Below are 21,157 nucleotides of genomic sequence, written 5' to 3'. Positions count from 1 at the left end.
CTCCAATAAGCAAAGTGGTGGTATTGCACCGGTTGATGAGAGTCATCTACCACCTAGTGAATGATTAAAATTATCTTAATTTGCTGCGTTATTAGTTGCTTGTTACCTTTCACTTGTGGAAATAATAGGAGCAGCCGTACAATGTTGTTGAACATTATTGATAACTGAACTCTGATAACAAAACTAAAATTGCAAAGTTAAACAAAATATCCATTCCCGTTTTATATTTCCTTTTTTTTTTATTTCCTGAAAATGAATTTATTATTGCACATTTTTGTTTTTTTAACTTATATTTCAGGAAATCAATGCTCTCCACCCCAGAATTTATTTTTTAAAAGTAATTCTTTTGAATATTATTTCTTTTGTCATCATTTGCAAGTGGGGATGCAGCAATCACATACAACTGTTGTGTTTGTTTTTTTCTTAAAATAAAATTGTTTCATGTTCATTATGATTTTTTTAGGCTAAGTTGTCCCCCAAGAATTGGGGACAACTTTTCCATCGAGAAAAAAGCAGCTGATTGGGCAAATTTTAAATTTAGAAATTTTAAAATCTAAATGGCAATACTTAATCCAATTTAAATATAAAATTCAAAAATTTCAGCCCAAATATGTCAAAAAAGGTCCAGATGACAAATAAAAATAAGTGAGATAGATCCCAATGTGTTTTTATTGAAACTGTCGTCAAGATGTAAAGGGGAAGCAAATTGCCTATCATGTTGATAATGAAGGAAATCTATGAGTATGTGTTTTACTGTAAGTGGTATAACAGTGAAGACACAGGAGGAGATCATCTTTTGTCAACAGGAACAAATGAGCAAGAGGTGTATGCCCAATGCATATTCTGGCAAGAATGACTTCTTGTCTGTTTAGGAACTTGAGCTTCATAACTGCAGTTCAAGTTTGATTTGTCTCAGTTTATTAGTCAACGTCCAGTGGATGATATATATATATATATCATCACACACTGCCCTACCATTAATATCTGGACACCTCCCCATTCATAGTTCAATGTATCGTACCTAAGTACCACGTCAGACACAACTACAAATATACTCCAGGAATTCAAGGAGTCAGTACTACAATTGTGAATGCAAGATGCAGTGATCAACAGAGTTAATAGACTTCCAGCACAGAATGATAAGAGGGTGCCACACAAGCAATCAGTCTGTACATGACATTTCAACAGGGCTGAAAATCCCTAGGCCAAAAATTTGTGATGTGATCTGCAAACAAAAGCAGACTGGTGCTGAAAACATACTAAACAACCCAGAAAACCTCTGAAGCTGATGGACCATGACACGAAAGCCTACAAAGAATCATCTGCTCAGAACACAGGTCAATGTTGCATCAGACACAGGCCGTCAGTGAGATTATTGAGATATGTTTACACCAGTATAGTGTAGTGCATGATATGGGTTACCATGATTGTGTAATCCACGTCACTAATCATCCGGACTAATGCTAAACGCTGCGGATCTTGGACCATAGACCAGTGGAAACCTTTGGAGTGACAAGTCACAGTTCATGGTCCACCAGACTGATAGCCATGCCTGGGTGTATCAAATGCTGGACTGTACTGTGTTAAAAGCGAAGTTTGGCAGAGGCAGATTGATGGTCTGGCTTGGGACCATTGGTTGTTTTGGACAAAACCAATGAATGCTGTGGTCTATCTAGATGTCTTGGACAATAATGCATTACCTACCTTGTGGCAAAACATTGATGAAGGGCCACACTTGTATCAGCAGGGCAATAATCCATGTCATACTGCTAACACTGCGCACTAGTTTCAAGAGATCAGTGTCAAAAAGTTGGACTGGCCAACCAAGAGCCCTGGCCTCAATCCTATACAGAACCTCTGGGATGAACTAACTGGATTATCAGGTGTGAGGAGAGACTACCCAAAAAGCACAGCTGAACTGATTCCCACTTTGAAAGCCAAATGATAGAAGCTGGTGGAGAGTGTCCCATGGAGACTATAGGCTGTCATGAAAGCCAAATGTTTCAACACATGTTATTAGTTTTTCTTAAAGGTTATTTGTAGATATGCAAGTGTCTGGTTATTAATGGTAGGACAGTGTGTACATAAATTAAGTTTATTGCCCACTAAATATAAAAATAAATTACCCCTTTACAATGACCAAAAAGGGAGAGGGGGATTACAATTTACACAAAAACATTGAGTCAAATTTGCAGAGTAAGTCTCTCAAACAATTTCTGTATCAACTATTTTCCAAGATCTAAATGGATAACAAATTTATTTAATTTGATTTGTTTATGAAAAAATTGTACATTATGACAATTTTTGAAAATCTAAAACAAGGATGGTCTGGTCTTCGATCTTCTTTCTGGAATCCTCCATTTCAAAAGAAGAAAAAATTCAAGAATTGTCATCTTTTTGCTGTCAGCTTTTGATCCTGACAGTGAATTTAACAGCAGTTAAGTTTCATACATCAGTTATGTCCGGAAAGCTAGATTAATTAACATTTCAGATTTTGATTCTGAGAATCTGGCTTTGAGAATGAGCCCAAAATTCATCTCCTATAATTAAGTTGCAATTGCTATTGTTAGAATGAGATCAGACGGACAATGCATAAATTCCAACAAGTCTTCGAAATGTTAGAAAATATTTACCCAATATTTGGAGCTTTGTAACCTTCACCACAGCCTTCGTAGCTGAGTGGTCAAGAGCAGGAGTGCTGTAGCACACGCTCTTTGAATAGACTGGAGTTCAAGCTCCTGACTGCTAAATACAGTCCATCTGCCACACTGGACAGTGTGGAAAATCCCACATTTTCCCTCACCATGAATCATTGATGAGGCCTCCATCCTGCAGTGGATTGATAAAGGCTGCAGTTTACCTTTAGCTTTCACCAAATCAATTTCAATGAGTCATGTTTTTCTACTAATGGCTTTTCTGACTTTAGTGCAATGCTGTTTGAACAAAAGTTTGATGTCATATATAATCTCAAAAAAGTAACAAAATGTAAGGATGAAGTAATACTTCATTAACAGCAACATCAACTTTTTGGTGTCTGGCAAGACCAGTGCATTCTGCCCTGAAGGGGGGTGATTCTCCAAAGCATCACAACCTAAAAAAATTTGCAACTTGTGAAGTGTTTGCATTTTTCTGGAACAAGACATGATTTGGCCAAGGAGGATGTCTTTCTGTGTGCAAGGTGCAGAGAATATCAAGAAATTAGGTGCCAATTGAGCATTCTGATGGGCATCTATGAAAATTTAAAGAGCAGGGTAGATGCCCTCGAAGGAATTAAAAGGGAGGCCCATCAAACTTTCAGCTGTCCAACTCAACCCCAGACTGCACTCTTGTGGATCAGGCAACAGAGCGGCAACCTTCAGGTCAGAATGCACTGGTCTCACAGGAGCTAGTTATTGTCAGGGAGACGGAAAATATATTGTGCAAAAAGGATGTGGAATAGACCAGGGTATGTCTGCCAGAGACAAAATTTTATGACATTGTAGAGCAGATATCACCTTTTAAGGGCACAAAGGGTGATATAGTTGTAACTAATAACATTACAAGTAGGAGATCTGCAGACTTACTTATCAAGTACAGGTCAATGTTCAAAAAAGTCGCAAGTTAGGGTTAAATTTGAAAGTGTTTGCAATTCTGCCTAGACACGATAGGAAAGAGTATATGATGAAAGCCTTGTCAATCAATTCGGCCCTGGAGAGATCGTGCAAGGCTCAGGGGGTAGAATTTTTCTCATTGTGATCTGTGCTTGTTAACAGGAGAAATTGTTTGTACAGGGATAGGATTCACTTAAATAGAAAGGGTGCAAGACTATTTGCTGATGCTATCAAGGCAGTGTTAGGTGGGTCAGAAAATTGCTAGCTTGGGTGGGGGGGAATTCACAGACTAATAGATTAACAGTAGCCACAGTCAGAAGTGAAAGTGATTGTTGCACTGCTTCTATTGGAATGAGCAGCAGCCAAGAGAAAAGGAAATAGATAACCTATGCATTTTCCTTCTCCCATAGGTAACTATCCAGCTGACCTTTGAATTTCCCCAAACTGTCAGCCTCTACCACCCAAGTAGATAACTTATTCCAATAATTTATAACTCACTGGCTAAAATAAAATAAAACTTCCTGCAATCCAGTCTAAACATCTGTCTCCCATAACTTGAATTTATGACCCCTAGTTCTAAAATCATTTACAACCATGAAAATTTTATCCTCATTCATTTTACTATTACCTCTCAGAGCCTTGAACACCTCAATCAAGTCACCTCTAAGGTGCCTAGTTTCCAAGTTGCAGCAAAAATATTCAGAGTTTCATCATAAGGACATTCTTTTGCTGATCTCACTAGGCAAGAAGTTAGCCGTCTCTGGGCCCTTTCAAAAAGCTCAATGTCTTTTTTTAGGTGCAGTCTCCACACTTGAACATGGTATTCCAAGTGTAGTCTAACAATAGCCTTTTATAATGGGTTTATGGCATCCTTATCTCTTCGATAGGCAAATATTCAATAGGAAACCATGGACCTTTCTTACAACCCATCTACAATGCTCGGAGAACTTCATGTCTGACCATATCATAACTCACAAGTCCCTTTCTTCCATTACAGTGTATTTTAGTTCAACTACACCAAATGTATAAGTTATTTTGAGGTTACTGTTTCTCAGGTATGAGACCTTGCACTTTGTTGAATTAAAGCATAGCTGCCACTTTTCTGACCATCCTTGAAGTCTATCTGGGACACTCTGAAGAAGTTCTTATTGGCACTGATCATTAACTACTCTACCAATCTTTACATCATCTGCACATTTAGACATCACGCCCTCTATCCCTTCATTGATGTCATTTAAGAAAATCAAAAACAACAGTGGTCCCAATAGTGATTGTTGGGAAACCCCACTTCTTACATTAAACCAATCTGAGGAATAACCATTTGTCGCAGCCCTCTGCCTCCTGCCCTGAAGCCATCCTGCTATCCATATCATTATTATTAATTCAATATCATACACAACTTCTCTCCCATAATTTCTCGTTGACATAAGATTTTTCTTCTGTAAATATCGATGCAAAGTAACTGTTGAGTTCATCTGCAACATCAGCTGGGGTATCTAATACTATCCTACTTCCATTACACAAGGGGCTGATCTGGTTGTCCATTTCTTCTTTGCATTTATATATGAAAAGAATTCCTTATCTCCACTCTTCGCTAGCGATTTCTCATTATCTACCTTTGCCAGCCTAACTTTTCTGTGGCACTATTACAGATCAATTTATAGCTGTTATAGGCTTCAGTATTTTTTATGCTCTGTAACTTTTCCATACCGTCTTTTTCTGCTCAAGTAATCTGGCAACTTCATTATCCAGCTTGGCATCCTCGTGGAATATTTTTTTAATGGTATATATGCATTCAAGGCATAATTCAATTGTATTTGCTCTCTGTGAGATATCTATCCAGTTTATTAATAGAGGCCATAGTTCCTTAAGCCGTTGTAATTCCCTTTCCTGAAATTATAACCCATTCCTTTGCCTTTAACTACTGCTACTTCTATCTTCATTATCCACTATAGAACTCCATGATCACTTCCTGCTACTGGTTCTTGTACTGTCAGCCCTTTTATGTCATCTGGTTCATGGGTGATGTTTACAATATTCTTTTCCCTAGTACTTTCCCTGACATGTTGATACAAATAACAATCATCTGGTTGATTCAAAAATTATGCCCCCCATGTCGACTTTCAGCAGCCGCAACCTACAGCCGCGGGCTGTATCCGACCCGCAAACAATTAGAGCAGTGGTGTTCAACCTACAGCCGCAAATAATTTTTATACAGCCCATGTGGAAAGTGAACTAAAACAGCATTTTTGAGAGTCATGCCAATGCATTTTCAGATATGCAAGCGTCGAGCTCAACTGTATCAAACATGTAGTCCGATGCAGTCATATGTACATTAAATACAGTTTTGTAAGTATCCATCTTTTCATATTGTGAAATTCTACTGTTTTGATATAACTTGTTCATTGTATTGAATTATTATTTTGTATTGAATTAAAAATGTTCCAAAAGAGGAAAGTTGATTTGGAGTGTTGTGTTTTTAATCAAAGGTGGACTGATGACTATTTCTTCATTGAGTACAATGAAAAAGCAGTGTGTTTGGAGTGTAAAGAGACTGTATCAGACTTTAAAGAATATAATTTAAACACTATAATTTCATGGTTAAATCTTATGATCAATATAAAGGAGTGTTGCAAAAAGAAAAGAAAAGTGTTCAAAGTTACAAAACAAAGTAAGAAAACAACAAAACACACTAAAAACACATCAGTCAAAGAAATTTATCTGCTGTAAGTGCCAATTATCAAGTTGCACATTTGTTCACTTTTGAAAGAAGACCATTCAGTGATGGTGAATTTGTTAAATGTTGTTGGTTAAAAGTTGTGTAAGAAATTTATCTGCAGAAATGAACAATGATACAAGACATTAGTTCGTCTCAGGCCAACAATTATGCAGAGTAGAAGATATTGGAAAGAATTTGTTCAAACAACTTTTTGAAAACATAAAAGAAATGAAATATTTTAGTGTGGCACTGGATGACAGTACTGATGTAAATGACACAGCACAACTCCTTATCTTCATACATGGAATTGATGATAATTTTTTTACCTGAAGATTTAGCTGATTTGCAGAGTATGCATGGAATTATAGGTGAAAATCTTTTTGAAAAATTTTGGCAATCTATTGAAAAATTAGGATTAAATATTAAAAACCTGATAGAAGACACAACTGAAGATGCAAAAAAATATGATTCGTAAAAACACTGAGCTTATGGATAGAATAACCAAGAAAATGATAGGTATTGGAACTGAACCTTCGATTGGAATTCACTGCATTGTGCATCAAGAAGCTCTCTGTGGGAAAATATTGAATCTGCAATACGTTATGAATGTGGTTATTTCAACTGTAAATTTTATAAGATCACATGGCCTTAATCACCATATGTTTCAACATTTCTTTCAGAAATTGAAGCTGAATATGAAGATGTAATTTTACATAGTGCAATGAGATGGCTTAGTCATGGCAAAGTGTTATATTGTTTCTTTAAACTGCATCATGGAATTGATATTTTTATGACAGAAAAAGGGAAACCAATAAAACAACTATCAGATATGGAGTAACTGATCTTGCAGTTCTTACAGACATTTCTAGTCATTTAAATGCCCTTAATTTAAAACTACAAGGGAAAGGAAAATTGGTCTCTGATTTGTACAGGGACGTAAAATCATTTCATAATAAGTTATTATTTAAATCTCAAATTGGGCAAGACAATTTAGTTTAGTTTGAATGTTTTACCGAAAACAGAAACACATATTTCCAAATAATCATTGCCTCTTGTTATTACAATTAGTTTTTGACGAGTTTGAAAGTCAATTTGCTGATATAAGATCCCATGAAAAAAGACATAAGCTTGTTTGAGAATCCATTTACTTCTATGGCTGAAAACTACAATCCCAGCTTGCAACTTGAAATTATGGTTCAAAAATAAGTATATGGACTGTGAAAATAAACTGCTTGAATTCTACAAGGGCTCTCCCATCTGAAGATTCCCCACTAATAAAAGAAAATGCCATGAAAATGGCTACTCTGTTCGGATCAATGAAAAAATTGCGAGAAAATTTTTTCAAGCATGAAATCAAATAAATATTTAAAAAGAAACAGAATAACAGATGAGCAGCTTCATTCCATATTGAGAATTGGCATCACAAATTTTTAACCAAATTTTGAACAATTATCCCAAAAATATCCAGCCTCAATCATCTCATTAAATGTTAAGTTTTATTCAGTAAATGTTATTGTGTATTGTACTTAATAAAATTTTTAAACATTTTCAATTTTAGTTGTATCATTATATTTATTTATTCACCTTAATACTGAAAAACAGTGATCCTCTTCAGGTTGTTAATTTTCTAAACTGAGCATTTAAAAGCAAAACTAAGGTATTTAAAAAAAAAAAAAAAAAAGTAAGTCATATTCTTATAATTTTAATAAAATCTAAAAAATAAATCATTGACATAGATTTGTTCCATATAAAAGTGTTGGAATATGCATTTTTTATGTATAGCCTGAAAATAAAAAATTAACATTTTACATGTAACAAAATACAGAAAATGTAACACATTAATTTTTCTCTAATCACTCAGTGAGGCACACGAAACAAATCTAACTTTGAATATGGCACCTGTATGGGAAATGGTTGGATGTCACTGAATTAGAGGCAAATTAAAATCACCCATAATAAGACATTCATACTCACTTCCCCATTCCATTTGCATGTAGAGGCTCTCATCATAAATTTCACAATCACCTGGCCTGTAAATTACTCCCACTCTCATTGTACCTTTGCTTCCAACTATCTCACATCATACAGATTCTATACTATCTGAAACATCTGAATCCAGAAAGCTTTCATCACACTCGGGCTGCTTTCGATAAGAAGCATGATCCCATCACCCATTCTATCTGCCCTATCCTTCATAAATACATTGTACATCATCCCCTACTTCCTGGTGGCAACATATTTTTCTGTAAGCCCTATTATGTCAGCATTACTTGACCTAACCAGCAGTTCGAATTCACTCATTTTATTGACGACACTTCTGACATTACTGTATAAACAATTAAGGCTTAGTGTTCTTGTATAGTTAACTACCCTGATATACCCGTTGAAGTTATTTAAGCTTGCTTCCCTGTCACTGGTTACCCACTCATTTTAAACATTTCTACCCTCAGAACATCTTGCTAATACGAGCTGTTGCAGTAATAAACAAGAACTAACTCTGAACATATGTGCAAGCGTTACTTTGATCAATATTGTCAGATAAACATGTATTTATATTACCCTTGTCCCCCCAAACTAGCATTTTCCCTGAACCTTTAAGGTATCCTCAATAATACTGGCAAAAACCATTGCACCACCTTTATTTAAAATGTATCCCCTCTCTACAAAACAAATTCCTTCTACCTACAAGTGCGAGCCAAGCTGATAAAATTTTCGTCCAAAAACTTTGCAGAGTCCTTCAAGTCATGAGTTAATCCTCAAGGTTTTCAGCATATAATCCCTCCTATCATGTCTGGGCAAAATTGCAAACACAGACATTGTGGCCTAACTTGCGGCATTTCTTCAGCATGGTCCTATATTCGTCAAACAAATCATCAGATCATGTATGCTTAATATCGTTAGTTCCCACGTGAATAATAATTCACTCTTTACCTCCCTTAAAATCTGACAATCTGTTGATGACATCATTAATTGTTGCTCCCGGCAGACTTACTCTGGGTCTAGACCACCAATCCTTATTACAAAAAGTGTTTCCCTGACAATGGAGTCTCCTGATAGAACTAAGTCCTTTTGAACCAGAGCACTTTGCACTTGGCTATTCTCTTCTGGGGCCTGAATCGGGAGCGCATCACTTGGTGGGTTACTGGAGTCTTGAGTCCCTGATGAGCTCCCAGTTACATTATTCTCAAGGGCAAGCACCCATTTTTTTTTTTTTTTTTCAGTGACTCAACTTCTAGAAATGCACCAAATTTTAACTTCAGATCAGTACACTCCATGCAATGGTGACAGAAAAGAATTGCCAGGTGAGCTAAGATTATCCACTAGGTTGACCTTGGAATATATACCACAGGTTCTGCAAATGATAAAATCATGATTCATCCAAAAATCACCATCAATTATTTCTGTATGAGTCATGATACCCTCTGACAGTGTTCAAGGTGGATCTTGTCACAACCATGACAGAGTTGACCAAACCATGGTATACTAAAAAAAAATACAGATTGGAAAAATTCACACCTAAAAGTAATACTTTGATTATAAAAAGTTCATGAGTATGAACTAAACTAGTATCTAATGATTTTTACATCAGTTAGCATTTTTTAAGGAAATTTGTGCACTGCTTCTAATATTTTCTAATTTTATCTGTTTTTTAAACTATATGAAAATGACTACAAATTCAAGTGTAGCTTTTTTTCCCCTATTCACATTTTCCTTTTAATTTTATAATGGATTATCCAATATTAATTTCATAATATACTACTTTATTTATTAATATGCATATTAAATACTGTAAAATAAAACTACAATATTTATAGCAATTTCGCAATGATTTAATCTGAAAATTATTTTTTTAATGCTTACACAAATTGTGGAGCTTTCTAGCTATCTAGATTATCTTGAGTGGTTCTCCAGTTATTAACTCAGCAGTGGTGGCAATAGCGGCACCCAAAATGTAGTAAAAAGGGTGGTGGGTCACCTGGCTGGTGACCAACTTCTTTTTCATTTTTGGAAAAATGTTTTAGGTTTCTTGACTGCTTTAAACATTACCAATATTTTATCTTTTTGCAGTAATCTTGGCAAATTATTTGAAAGGATGATTGCCCCAAGGATTTTTAAATTATTTACAGAACATAATCTCTCCTCTGATTGCCAGTTTGGATTCAAAAAAGGACGTTCCACTGAGGACGCAATCTCAACCCTGCTGACTTACATTCAGGAGGCAAACAGCAAATATGTTCTTGCTGTTTTTATTGACTTTGAGGGCGCTTTCGATTCCCTTTGGTGGGAGAGTGCTCTCAGGTCACTGCAACTGGCAAAGTGTGATGACTACCTGTTCAGAGTCCTCAGATCTTACTTTAAGGATCGACAAATTAGAGTATGTGCAAAGCATTTATCATACACGACTACCGTTTCAAGAGGATGCCCTCAAGGTTCAGTCTTGGGACCTCTCTTTTGGAATGCAGTGCTAGACCAGTGGCTCACGAAGGATAGCGATGAGTTCATCAAAGTTGCATATGCAGATGACTTGGTGGTGGCGGTGCAGGGAGGATCAAGACAAATTCTCGAACAAAAAATTCAGTCAGTTTTGAATAATTTAGTGGCATGGGCGGGTTTGAATAAACTAAAGATTTCTGTCACCAAGACCAATTTCATGGTGTTTAAACACCACTTCGATTATGGAAGGCCGCCAAAGGTAACCCTATATGGTACTCAAATTCCATATGTACAGAACACCAAATATCTGGGTTTAACTTTAGATGATCGTCTCAGGTTTCATGTACATGTCACTAAAATCAATGAAAAAATCAAAAAGTTCGTAGCTGCAGTTGTTAGAATTTCCCGCAAGGAATGGGGTTTATCCAAAAAAACTCTGGTATTGTACTACAAGACGATATTTCTTCCCATTGTAGATTATGGTGCTGGTATTTGGTTTGCGGCTGCTACCAAGGTTACAACTAAAGCCAAGCTTCTGTCCCTGCAACGTACAATGTTGCTTACAGTTATACGCGCTCCAAGGACAGTGTCGACAAATGCCTTACAGGTTATTGCAGGTACCATCCCCTTGGATTTACACATTATTTTCCGAGGTATTGTATATAACTTAAAGAAGGGAAGGGCGTTACAAATATTGAATATCACCTCTAATCCAAATAACAACATAAAGGAGGAAAAACGTAGAATTTGGGGCGAGCTTGTGAATTGCTGGCAGCAACGTTGGGATTTGAGTGAGTATGGAACCATTACAAGAGGCTTCATTCCAGCCGTAAGCTTTGCAATGGACAGGAGGGTGTCGTCTTGGTTTGCTCCCACCATGACAACGAGTTACTTAATCACTGGACATGGCTTAAGGGCCAAACTATTTGAAAGAGGATTAGAACCTGACCCCTACTGTTCGTGCGGTGAGGTGGAATCTTGGAGACATGTCATCCTTGAATGCGGACTGTATACTTCAGACAGGCAGGAATTACTAAATAGGTTGCCAAACCTCACGGAGAATAATTTACCTCTCTTGGTTCAGAGGTGGGACATCTTTGCTTTGCTTCAGGAATTCTCGGCCAAAGTTTTTAAAAGAAGACAGGAGCTAAGAAATCTATTGCAGGATACCAATTAAGGGAAGTGCTGCACATTTGACGACAGAACACTTCGTGTAATGTCATCTTTATAGGATGTTTCTTGTCTACAGCGAGATGATCTTCTGCTCCTGGACACCCAATTCAGGCTTGCATTTGTGGATGGACTCTAAAATGGAGATAATGTTAATGTTTCTAAGTGTTAAGTTAATGTAAGTGTATGTATTTGCTATTTGCATGTAAATAATCGTATAATGTTGCTTTTTTTTTTTTCAACAAGTGTACATTGTTCTTAGTTGGAAAATTTTTATTCTTATTTTTTATTTTATTTTTATTTTATTTTTATTTATTAATTTTTTTTTTTTTTTTTTTTTTTTTCGCTGGCCTCCAAGTTTGGGCAGCCTTGGGGGCGGGATTGCTGGCACCTACCAGTATAGCACTACTTCCGGTAGGTGCAGGATTTGTGCATTACAGCACACATAGAGAATGGTGGATCCAGGTGTTAGTTAATCCCTGGTGGCAAAATGGCCTGACATAATGCTCTTTTTTTCAGGCCTGTCTTGCAGACGTTCTGAGCTTTCTCAGGAGTAAAAGGTGGAGATGGGCTTGTGTCTAGGAGCCACCCTTCATATCAGGACACACACAATCAATGTACAGAAAGACTACAGTATATATAAGAGCATGTATATAAATCTGTATATAAATATTGTATATAAATTGATTAATATTGTATGTAAATTGATTAAGATAACTTGAGAATGTATATACAGTTGTGTGTTAATAAATAAATAAATAATAAAAAGTACTTATTGTATGTAATTAAGTTTTAATAAAAAAAATTAAAAATTTTAAGACATGCTATGTTTTACTCCTTTTATTTAAAAAAAAAAAATGATAAAAATATATCAATTCAAGTGAAAATTGAAAAAAACCATTTTAGATATAAAATATAAACATCAATCGCTTTGTCTCTTCCACTTTCCAGTTTAAAAGACCATTGAGTGCATAAAATTTCAAGCATAAGCAAATATTTATCCTTAGTATGTATATAAATATTATTAAAAAACTTAAAATAAGTGTAAGTGTGAGGTTAGACTTGTATTCATGTTTAGAAATGACACTTATCCATGAATCAACCTAAAATTGATAATTTCATTTTTAATCCGATATCATCATCAAAGGAGGTGAATCCATTATTCATTAACACATCTAAGACATCACTAAGGCAGACTGGTTTTATTCTTACCAACATGTAAAGAGAGTTACATAAGCATTTCCTGGTATGGGGGCTGCACTGGCCTTAAATGAGAAGGATTTTTTATTTTCATTTTAAGACAGAATTTTAACACAGTAGTAACATTAATTATTGAATTACCTGCACTGAAATGGAAAACTCTATTCCTTTACTAATTTGCTTCTTTGGGCCAACACAGTCCAGTACTAGGGGTTATACTCGCATATACTTTCATTTCATGTTGCACTGGAAATTTTTCCAGTGCAATGATGAAATGAGCTCCTGCATCATTTCTAAAAACAAATGTAAGCCCAAGCCTCTCACTGGCTGGGAACTCCCACCACATCCCCATCAGAACTGGCCCCAGGTTATTAGCACCCTATCCAACTTCTTATTAAGTTTATGCATTATATTTTTACTATTAACTGAAAGCCGTGGCCCACAGAGCCTCGAGCCACATTGGGAAACGGCAGTACCCTGGGGCCTGTTTCTGGTGTTGAGTGGCACGTTTATTCATTCAAATGCACAATAACTAAAATCTTAACTCTTCTAAATTGCTTGAATTGGAACATAAGAGTGACTTCATATCACGACTTTTGATTTACACCAAATCAGTGAATTTGCGGAGCATTTTTCGCCCCTAAATTTTGGTGCCCTGTGCAGCCTCACTGATCGATCACCCCTGAAGTCGGCCCTGCTCACCCCAGCTGCTGGGGGGGGGGGGGAACAGGGATCAATAAATATCTGTAACACAGTTATGGATGTTTATTGATTTAGATTCTCAGTGCTTAATGATTAACAGTATAAATAAGCAAATTTTCTTATCATAATCAAAGTATCCATAGATTTAAATTGTTTGTTTGTTTGTTATTTGGTTTTTAGGAGCATCAGCAACTAAGGCCATATTGATCCGGGATATGCGGTGGTCATTCCCTGACCTTTCCGCATCCTCCGTATTCGGTGGTGACGGGCTCGAACCCCGGTCTAATCAAGAAGCATGTGCTACGCACTGCTGCTCCTTCCCACCTGGCTACGGAGGTGCCATAGATTTAAATGAAACAAAAAAAAAAAAAGAATAATAAAGAATGATGAATACCTGTTGCTCTGTCTTCTTACACTGTCTTTTAGACCAGATGTGCCAAAATTATTTTGATTTGGTTCCAAATACCTAACTTCAACTTTTGAATTTTTTTTTAAAAAACTGGAGATTGGGCAACTGTACATAGACAGAAAAGAAATTTTTTGGATCAAAACAAGCAAAAAAAAAAAAAAAAAAAAGGTGAATTTTACACTGCTATTTAGAGTTACTGTGAAGAGCGTTTCCAAAGCTTCACTAGAAAAGATCTGAACTCAAGTATTTTTTCATCTGGCTGAATATTTTCTCTCACCCTCAACCTCTCAACCTGTTATGGGTAATTGTTACAGTGCCAAGTATAACTTGAGCTAATCTGTAATATTTAAAGTATCCTTGTACACATAAATTTTATCTTCATTCATCATTATGAAAAAACTGATACTGTAAAATATGTTTTTTTTATATTGAGAAGTATTAGAAACTTTTTTTTTTGCAAAATTTATTCATTTTAATTTGGTTCAAAAAACTTGTATTCCAAATAGCACTACTAGATGACAAACTGGCTCCCAAGCATGTGTAAATTAAAGTTAAATGATATTTAGCTTAACACTTCCATAAACTTAGTTGGCAACTCTATCCATGGATTTTGTTTGGAGCCAGCAGACTTTCAACTGTCGTAAGGAAATACACCTTGGTCTTGGGAATTAACTTCAGAAAGTCAGCTGGCAGCCATACTAAGTCCAATTTTGCAAATTTATTCTAAAGTTATACAGATTCAACTAAGTGTATTTAAATATTAGAATTTATTACACTTTATTGGATCAATCAGCTTACAAATCACATTGACAGCTCAACATTGGTAGAACTGAATTGACGTTTTTTACCATGTATATACATAAAACAAGTACAGTAAAGTTTGCAGTGAATGTTGTGGCACACTAATGATTCAGTTCATCATCCATCAACCTGTTTGACATGTATGATGTATTGTCTTTGTTTTCACCTCTTTTCTAATTGTAACTAACAAGGAAGACAATGGCAAATGTTTTTACTCGTATTTCTAAACTCTGTTGGCAACGTGGGTTAGAGGAAGTCCCATTCTGTGCATTTATTTTCTTTCTTTATGCTCTCTAAATTGACAGAGGGTATCATTCCTGGGCTGTATGATATGCATTGCTCTGTAAATAGAAAACCTGCAGTAATAAGTTGACTCTTCCCCGCTCCCCAAACCTTTTTATGGCTAGTTGAACAATTACAGTAAACTATTCTCAAGTGTTTATTATGACTGTATTTAATAATGAAAGTATGAAGAAATTCACAGAATTTTTAAAAACTTTTACTGTACTTCTACTATTTATTGCAAAAAGAAAAAAGATGGATAAAAACTTTTATGTTATTGGAAAAAAAGGGGAACTATGTTATGATAGTGAGATGGAGATGGGGTATCAAACCGAATAAAAAAAGACAGATTTAGTAGGTGAATCACAGCTAGGTGAGTGTGAAGAACCTCTAGGGGAAAGTGGGGAGTAGCTATCACATTCAATGTTTTTCTCATTTTGGTCCCAGGTAGTGACAATACTACCTGGGACCAAAATGAAGTTATGTATTCCCTAGTAATGTCCTCAAACAAGTGCAAAACTGTTTTCAATGAATGCCAACACTGTTTGTGCAGAGTAGCTGTCCACATCCAATTAATAAATAAAAATAATGACATGCACTTGTTATTCACTGATAGCAATTCTGATCCACAGATGTTGCTTGCGGTTCATAAACATTCTGCAGAGTATTTGCTAATGAAACCATGGCTTCACCATACTGCCACACTACTTTCCACTTACAACACTTCCATGCAACATGTCTGGTACAGAAAAAACTGGTATTGCTACTTTTTCAAAATATGAATGATCTCAACTTGTCCCTCCACTTTTTCTTACAGTCTAAAAGTACTTTTGAATATGACCCAAAGACAAGAGGACACCTTTGTACCACTACATTTATACCATGTCATTATCAAGCTTGAACAGAAACAACAATCCAGTGAGTGATATCACCTAGAATCTGATCTCCACGGTAGAGTCAAGGTCATGCTGCTCACGGCATAAACTATAACAGCATCTATGAGTTCCATTCACAAGCACTCTTGGAAATTTGTAAACGGTGCCATTTCCATACTACCTAAATCAAACTATATGTAACCTGATACATCATGCAGGTTCCATATCATTTGTAACTGCCCCTCCCTGCTTTGGATAACCTTAAACATATGCAGAGCTATTTTTGGATCAACTTCAATACATATAAAAATGTAATGAGCTGTAACTGCTATTTATTGATAATAATTCTAATCCATGATTGTTGATCGTGCTTTATAAATAATCTAAAGAGTACTTGCCAACAGCATTATGATCTCACTAACACTGTATGGAACATGTTTTGTAAGATAACAGTGGTGTTAATACCTATACAATGAATTAAATGCATTTTGGTTTTCTTTGCATATAATAGTATTTTCACTTTTTTTTTTTTTTTTTTGTACAGCAATCATGTTAAATAAATACCCAGATCTCTAGTTTTTTATACTTTGAATAACCCAAACTTTTAATCAAACTTTAACTGAAGCAATTACAGAGGTTTACCCAGGTTTTCACTTCTGCTTCAACCATGGAGGGGACACTACATTCTGTTGAATGAAAATTCCATTCAAACAAGTCTGAATAACAAAATATTAGTGTGTGTATGTGTGTGCGCACAATTATAAAACTGTCAATACTTTAAAACAAGTCTGCAGTCCATTTTACCTCAAAGAGCTTAATAAATCCACATTTTAAAAATTACTGACACACTCTCCAAGTGAAAAATAAGGGTATTTTATGTCATGCCATATACACATATATAAATAACATTCTTAAATTAATTGAGCAGGATTTCATTTCAGTTTCATTTAATAAGATGTCATGCTATTGGTAAGATATAAAAGAGCAGCAGTAGCTTCAGAAGTTTGAAGAAATGTCTGAGGGATCTGGCGAATGACCTCTGCTCCCGACACTACACTATCCCGCACAGCAAGCGATGCAGCCATTCCTCTTGTTATCTGATCTGTAGTAACTGTAGACATCTGAAGCGTTGCCATGGGAAGAACATTAAGATCACGAGAAAGAGTTACCACAGACAACTGTTCAGAATTTTCACCTTTTGGAAAAGCAGAGGTGCTTGACACGATTTCAGTAGAATCAGGTTGCAATCCCTGTACTTGATTAGATTTTCCATCATGAACTTTAAGGTGTCGTTTTAGAGCATACTGAGTGTTAAAGCGTTTATTACATACATCACAAAGATGTGCCCTAGGATTTTTGTGAATTGTAAGTGCATGTTTTCTCTGTACAGACCGAGTTTTGAAAGCAGCTCCACAGATTTCACAAAGAAATGATCTTATATCAGAATGTACAGCCTGATGTTCATACAACTGTGACTGTGACCGAAAACTTTTATCACAAATCCCACATCTAAAGCTGGCTTCATTCTGAATTTTGTTTTCTGCATGCGTCTGATGATGCTGCCGAAGAGCATCTCCTCTTTTAAAGGCCTTCCCACAAAAATGACACAAGTACGGTCTTTTGTTATTATGGACATTATTTACATGCCGTACAAAGTGTTCTTTTCTTCTTGTTCTGTAACAACACTGCTCACACTGATGTATAGTACTGGTTCTGTTCTTGGGGCCATGAATCCTTTGATGACGATCAAAGTAGTACTGTCTTGTTGTTTTGTATGAGCAGTGATCACACTCCCAAATCTGAAAAAAATGGTTCATACTGTATATTTTTTATAAAACTAAATTAAAAAAAAAAATATATATATACAATACTCTGAAAAGCTAGGTAACATATTTTCAATTAGCTACATACACTAAAGATTATTTACTTTTTATCCATAAGTAATGCCTCTTGGGAGACAAAATATTTTTTAACTGTTAGCATCATGAAGTTTTATATATTGCTAGTATAGATATTAAGACATAAAAATGCTAAAATAAAATTTTCTGTCTATTACGATATGAAGTTTGAACAGACAAACTGAAGCCTGTTTCCACCAACAGTTGCTAATAGAGTTCAAAATGAAAAGGAACTTTTCAAGTCAGAAGAAAATTCAGCTGTCCAGATTGTTCAAAAATTGAGAAAAGTATACCAACAAGACACTATTAATTTAAGCAATGTTCACAGATACTTGAGTGCTTCAAAAGGAGGAATCACTGACATTTGTGACCAGCCAGAGAAAAGACCAAAGTCTGTGTGCACTGAAGAAAATAAAATACTAAGATTTTTTTTACAAAATGATTCAAAAAGACAGCAACAATAACCATAATACAAGCCTCATGGTGTTCTCTTTGATCTATTTGCAGAACTGTATTAACCATTTTAGGAACATTATATTATAGAAAAATATGCTGCACGGCTGTATCCAAGCTGTTAAAAAGGGAAATGACATTTCCAGGGAGAAGATCTGCCAAGATTGTTACAGGAATGCAAAAACTTTCAAGGAGATTTAACAAGTGATGAGACCTGGCTCTTCTGTTGTGACCCTTATTCTAAATGCTAGTCTATGTAATAGACATATTCATCATCTCCAGTGTTAAAAAATATATGAATTGCCAGACACTCAAGAAAAATTATGACCAATGTTGTCAGATAGAGAAGAAGGAAATAAGGAAAGATATTGTCAAACATTTGATAAGCTTAACAGGCTATAAAAAAAAGGTATGTTCTAAAAGGACCCAAACCATACAACATGATAATGCTGGCCACACACACACTGCCCATATAACTCAGAAGAAAAATGCAGACCTAAGGTAGAAAATTTTGCCTCATCTTGTATGCAGATTGCACTTGGCTTAGTGTGATTTTTTTCTATTTCAGCACATGAAGAAATGTCTTCATTGAAAGAACTTTGTTGAGTGATGAGTATCTGAAAAAGACAGTGATAGTGATAGACAGTGTTAGGCTGGCTGACTTCAATGGGGGGGGGGGGGGGGTCCATGCTATTATCCCAGTGCTGGAAAGAATGATGATAAAAATGTACTGATGAAGGTGGATACATAAAATAATATTTGGAAAATTAAATGCACTAGGCACAATCCTTATGGGTTTTGATAATTAACTATATAATATCGGTGTAAATACACCATAGTTAACCCATATATTTGAGCTATGATTGTAGCGTAGAAGGCATCGTTTTAAATGTATCTCATAATGTGGTTGCCTTCACAACAAGATAGCTACTATTGAATTACTTCAAATAAATAACGCTTCTCTAGTAGAGAAGGCTACTGTTATTTATTTTCAGCGGTACCACCACCCAGACGATCGTGTCGAAGCTTTTTGTATGTATGTATGTGAATATCTACTCGATTATCCACTTGTCCCTATTAGACTTAGAAAAGCAAAAAGTAGAGGGAAAGTTATAGTAGGAGCGGAAGAGGAAGCGAAACGATGCAGAAGAATGAAAGGGACAGTAACTCCTTCAACTCACACCACTCAAAAACTCATAAATTCCTCGAATAGGCAACGCTTCTCCAGTAGAGAAGACTGTTGTTACCTATTCTCGGAAACTCCGTGATTATCCGGCTCCCCTGGCGACCGTTTCAAGACTCTTGGTCTATCATCAGTGGGCGGGCAGGTACCCAGGTTTTCGAAGCTTTTTGGCTTCGTCATCAGTGGGCGGGTAGGTACCCAGGTAATACAACAAGCCATCTCAGTTGCGAAGTTATATCCACATTATGAGAGATGCCAGAAGGGTGTGGTGGTAATGTATTTGGAAAATTAAATGCACTAGGCATAATCCTTATGGGTTTTGATAATTAACTATATAATATCGGTGTAAATACACCATAGTTAACCCATATATTTGAGCTACGATTGTAGCGTAGAAGGCATCGTTTTAAATGTATCTCATAATGTGGTTGCCTTCACAACAAGATAGCTACTATTGAATTACTTCAAATAAATAACGCTTCTCTAGTAGAGAAGGCTACTGTTATTTATTTTCAGCGGTACCACCACCCAGACGATCGTTTCGAAGCTTTTTGGCTTCGTCATCAGTGGGCGGGTAGGTACCCAGGTAATACAACAAGCCATCTCAGTTGCGAAGTTATATCCACATTATGAGAGATGCCAGAAGGGTGTTGTGGTAATGTATTTGGAAAATTAAATGCACTAGACATAATCCCTTCTGGCATCTCTCATAATGTGGATATAACTTCGCAACTGAGATGGCTTGTTGTATTACCTGGGTACCTACCCGCCCACTGATGACGAAGCCAAAAAGCTTCGAAACGATCGTCTGGGTGGTGGTACCGCTGAAAATAAATAACAGTAGCCTTCTCTACTAGAGAAGCGTTATTTATTTGAAGTAATTCAATAGTAGCTATCTTGTTGTGAAGGCAACCACATTATGAGATACATTTAAAACGATGCCTTCTACGCTACAATCGTAGCTCAAATATATGGGTTAACTATGGTGTATTTACACCGATATTATATAATAAAATAATATATACTGCTTCCCAGCATTTGTTTAATAAATGATATAAATTTCAAGTATCAGTTGTCTTTATACTTTCATGGCCAAAGAGGCATTACTTATGAACTGATCCTTGTATTACACACCTGTGGGAAAAAATATACAACAAAAAAAAAAAACCACATTTATGATCCAGCTATGTTCTTCAGTAACTTTCAAGGATATTCCATAGGATGGGTAGTAACAATAAACACCATTTAAGTTTAGTAACTGTAGATAGCCACAGTAAAAGTACTCACTGGTGGGCTTTCTATTTCATTCCTTCACTCAGCAGAACTTGTGAACTATGCCTGTTCACAACAAGTTCTATTTCACTTGACTCAGCAGAACTTGTTGTGAACAGGCATAGTTCTGCTTCCCACAGTGCAGGGGATCATTTCAGCAGTGGTGCTC

The 21,157-nt window shown here is 35.9% G+C and overlaps 1 protein-coding gene across 1 annotated transcript in view; it reads right to left on the bottom strand.

The window, feature by feature from the left end:
- Positions 1-17,112: 17,112 nt before the first annotated feature.
- Positions 17,113-21,157, bottom strand: part of LOC150091201 (uncharacterized) — a 205,526-nt gene continuing 201,481 nt past the window's right edge. The window contains exon 5 of the mRNA XM_090382766.1: positions 17,113-17,981. Within this exon, the coding sequence (XP_090238892.1) occupies positions 17,130-17,981 (852 nt within the window). The 3' untranslated portion in view covers positions 17,113-17,129. The remainder of the gene's footprint in view (positions 17,982-21,157) is intronic.

This window comes from Mastigoproctus giganteus, chromosome 1 (genome assembly GCF_048544385.1).
Source record: "Mastigoproctus giganteus isolate SK-2022 chromosome 1, ASM4854438v1, whole genome shotgun sequence".
Taxonomy (NCBI): Eukaryota; Metazoa; Arthropoda; class Arachnida; order Uropygi; family Thelyphonidae; genus Mastigoproctus; species Mastigoproctus giganteus.
This window is presented reverse-complemented; position numbering and strand designations above follow the sequence as displayed.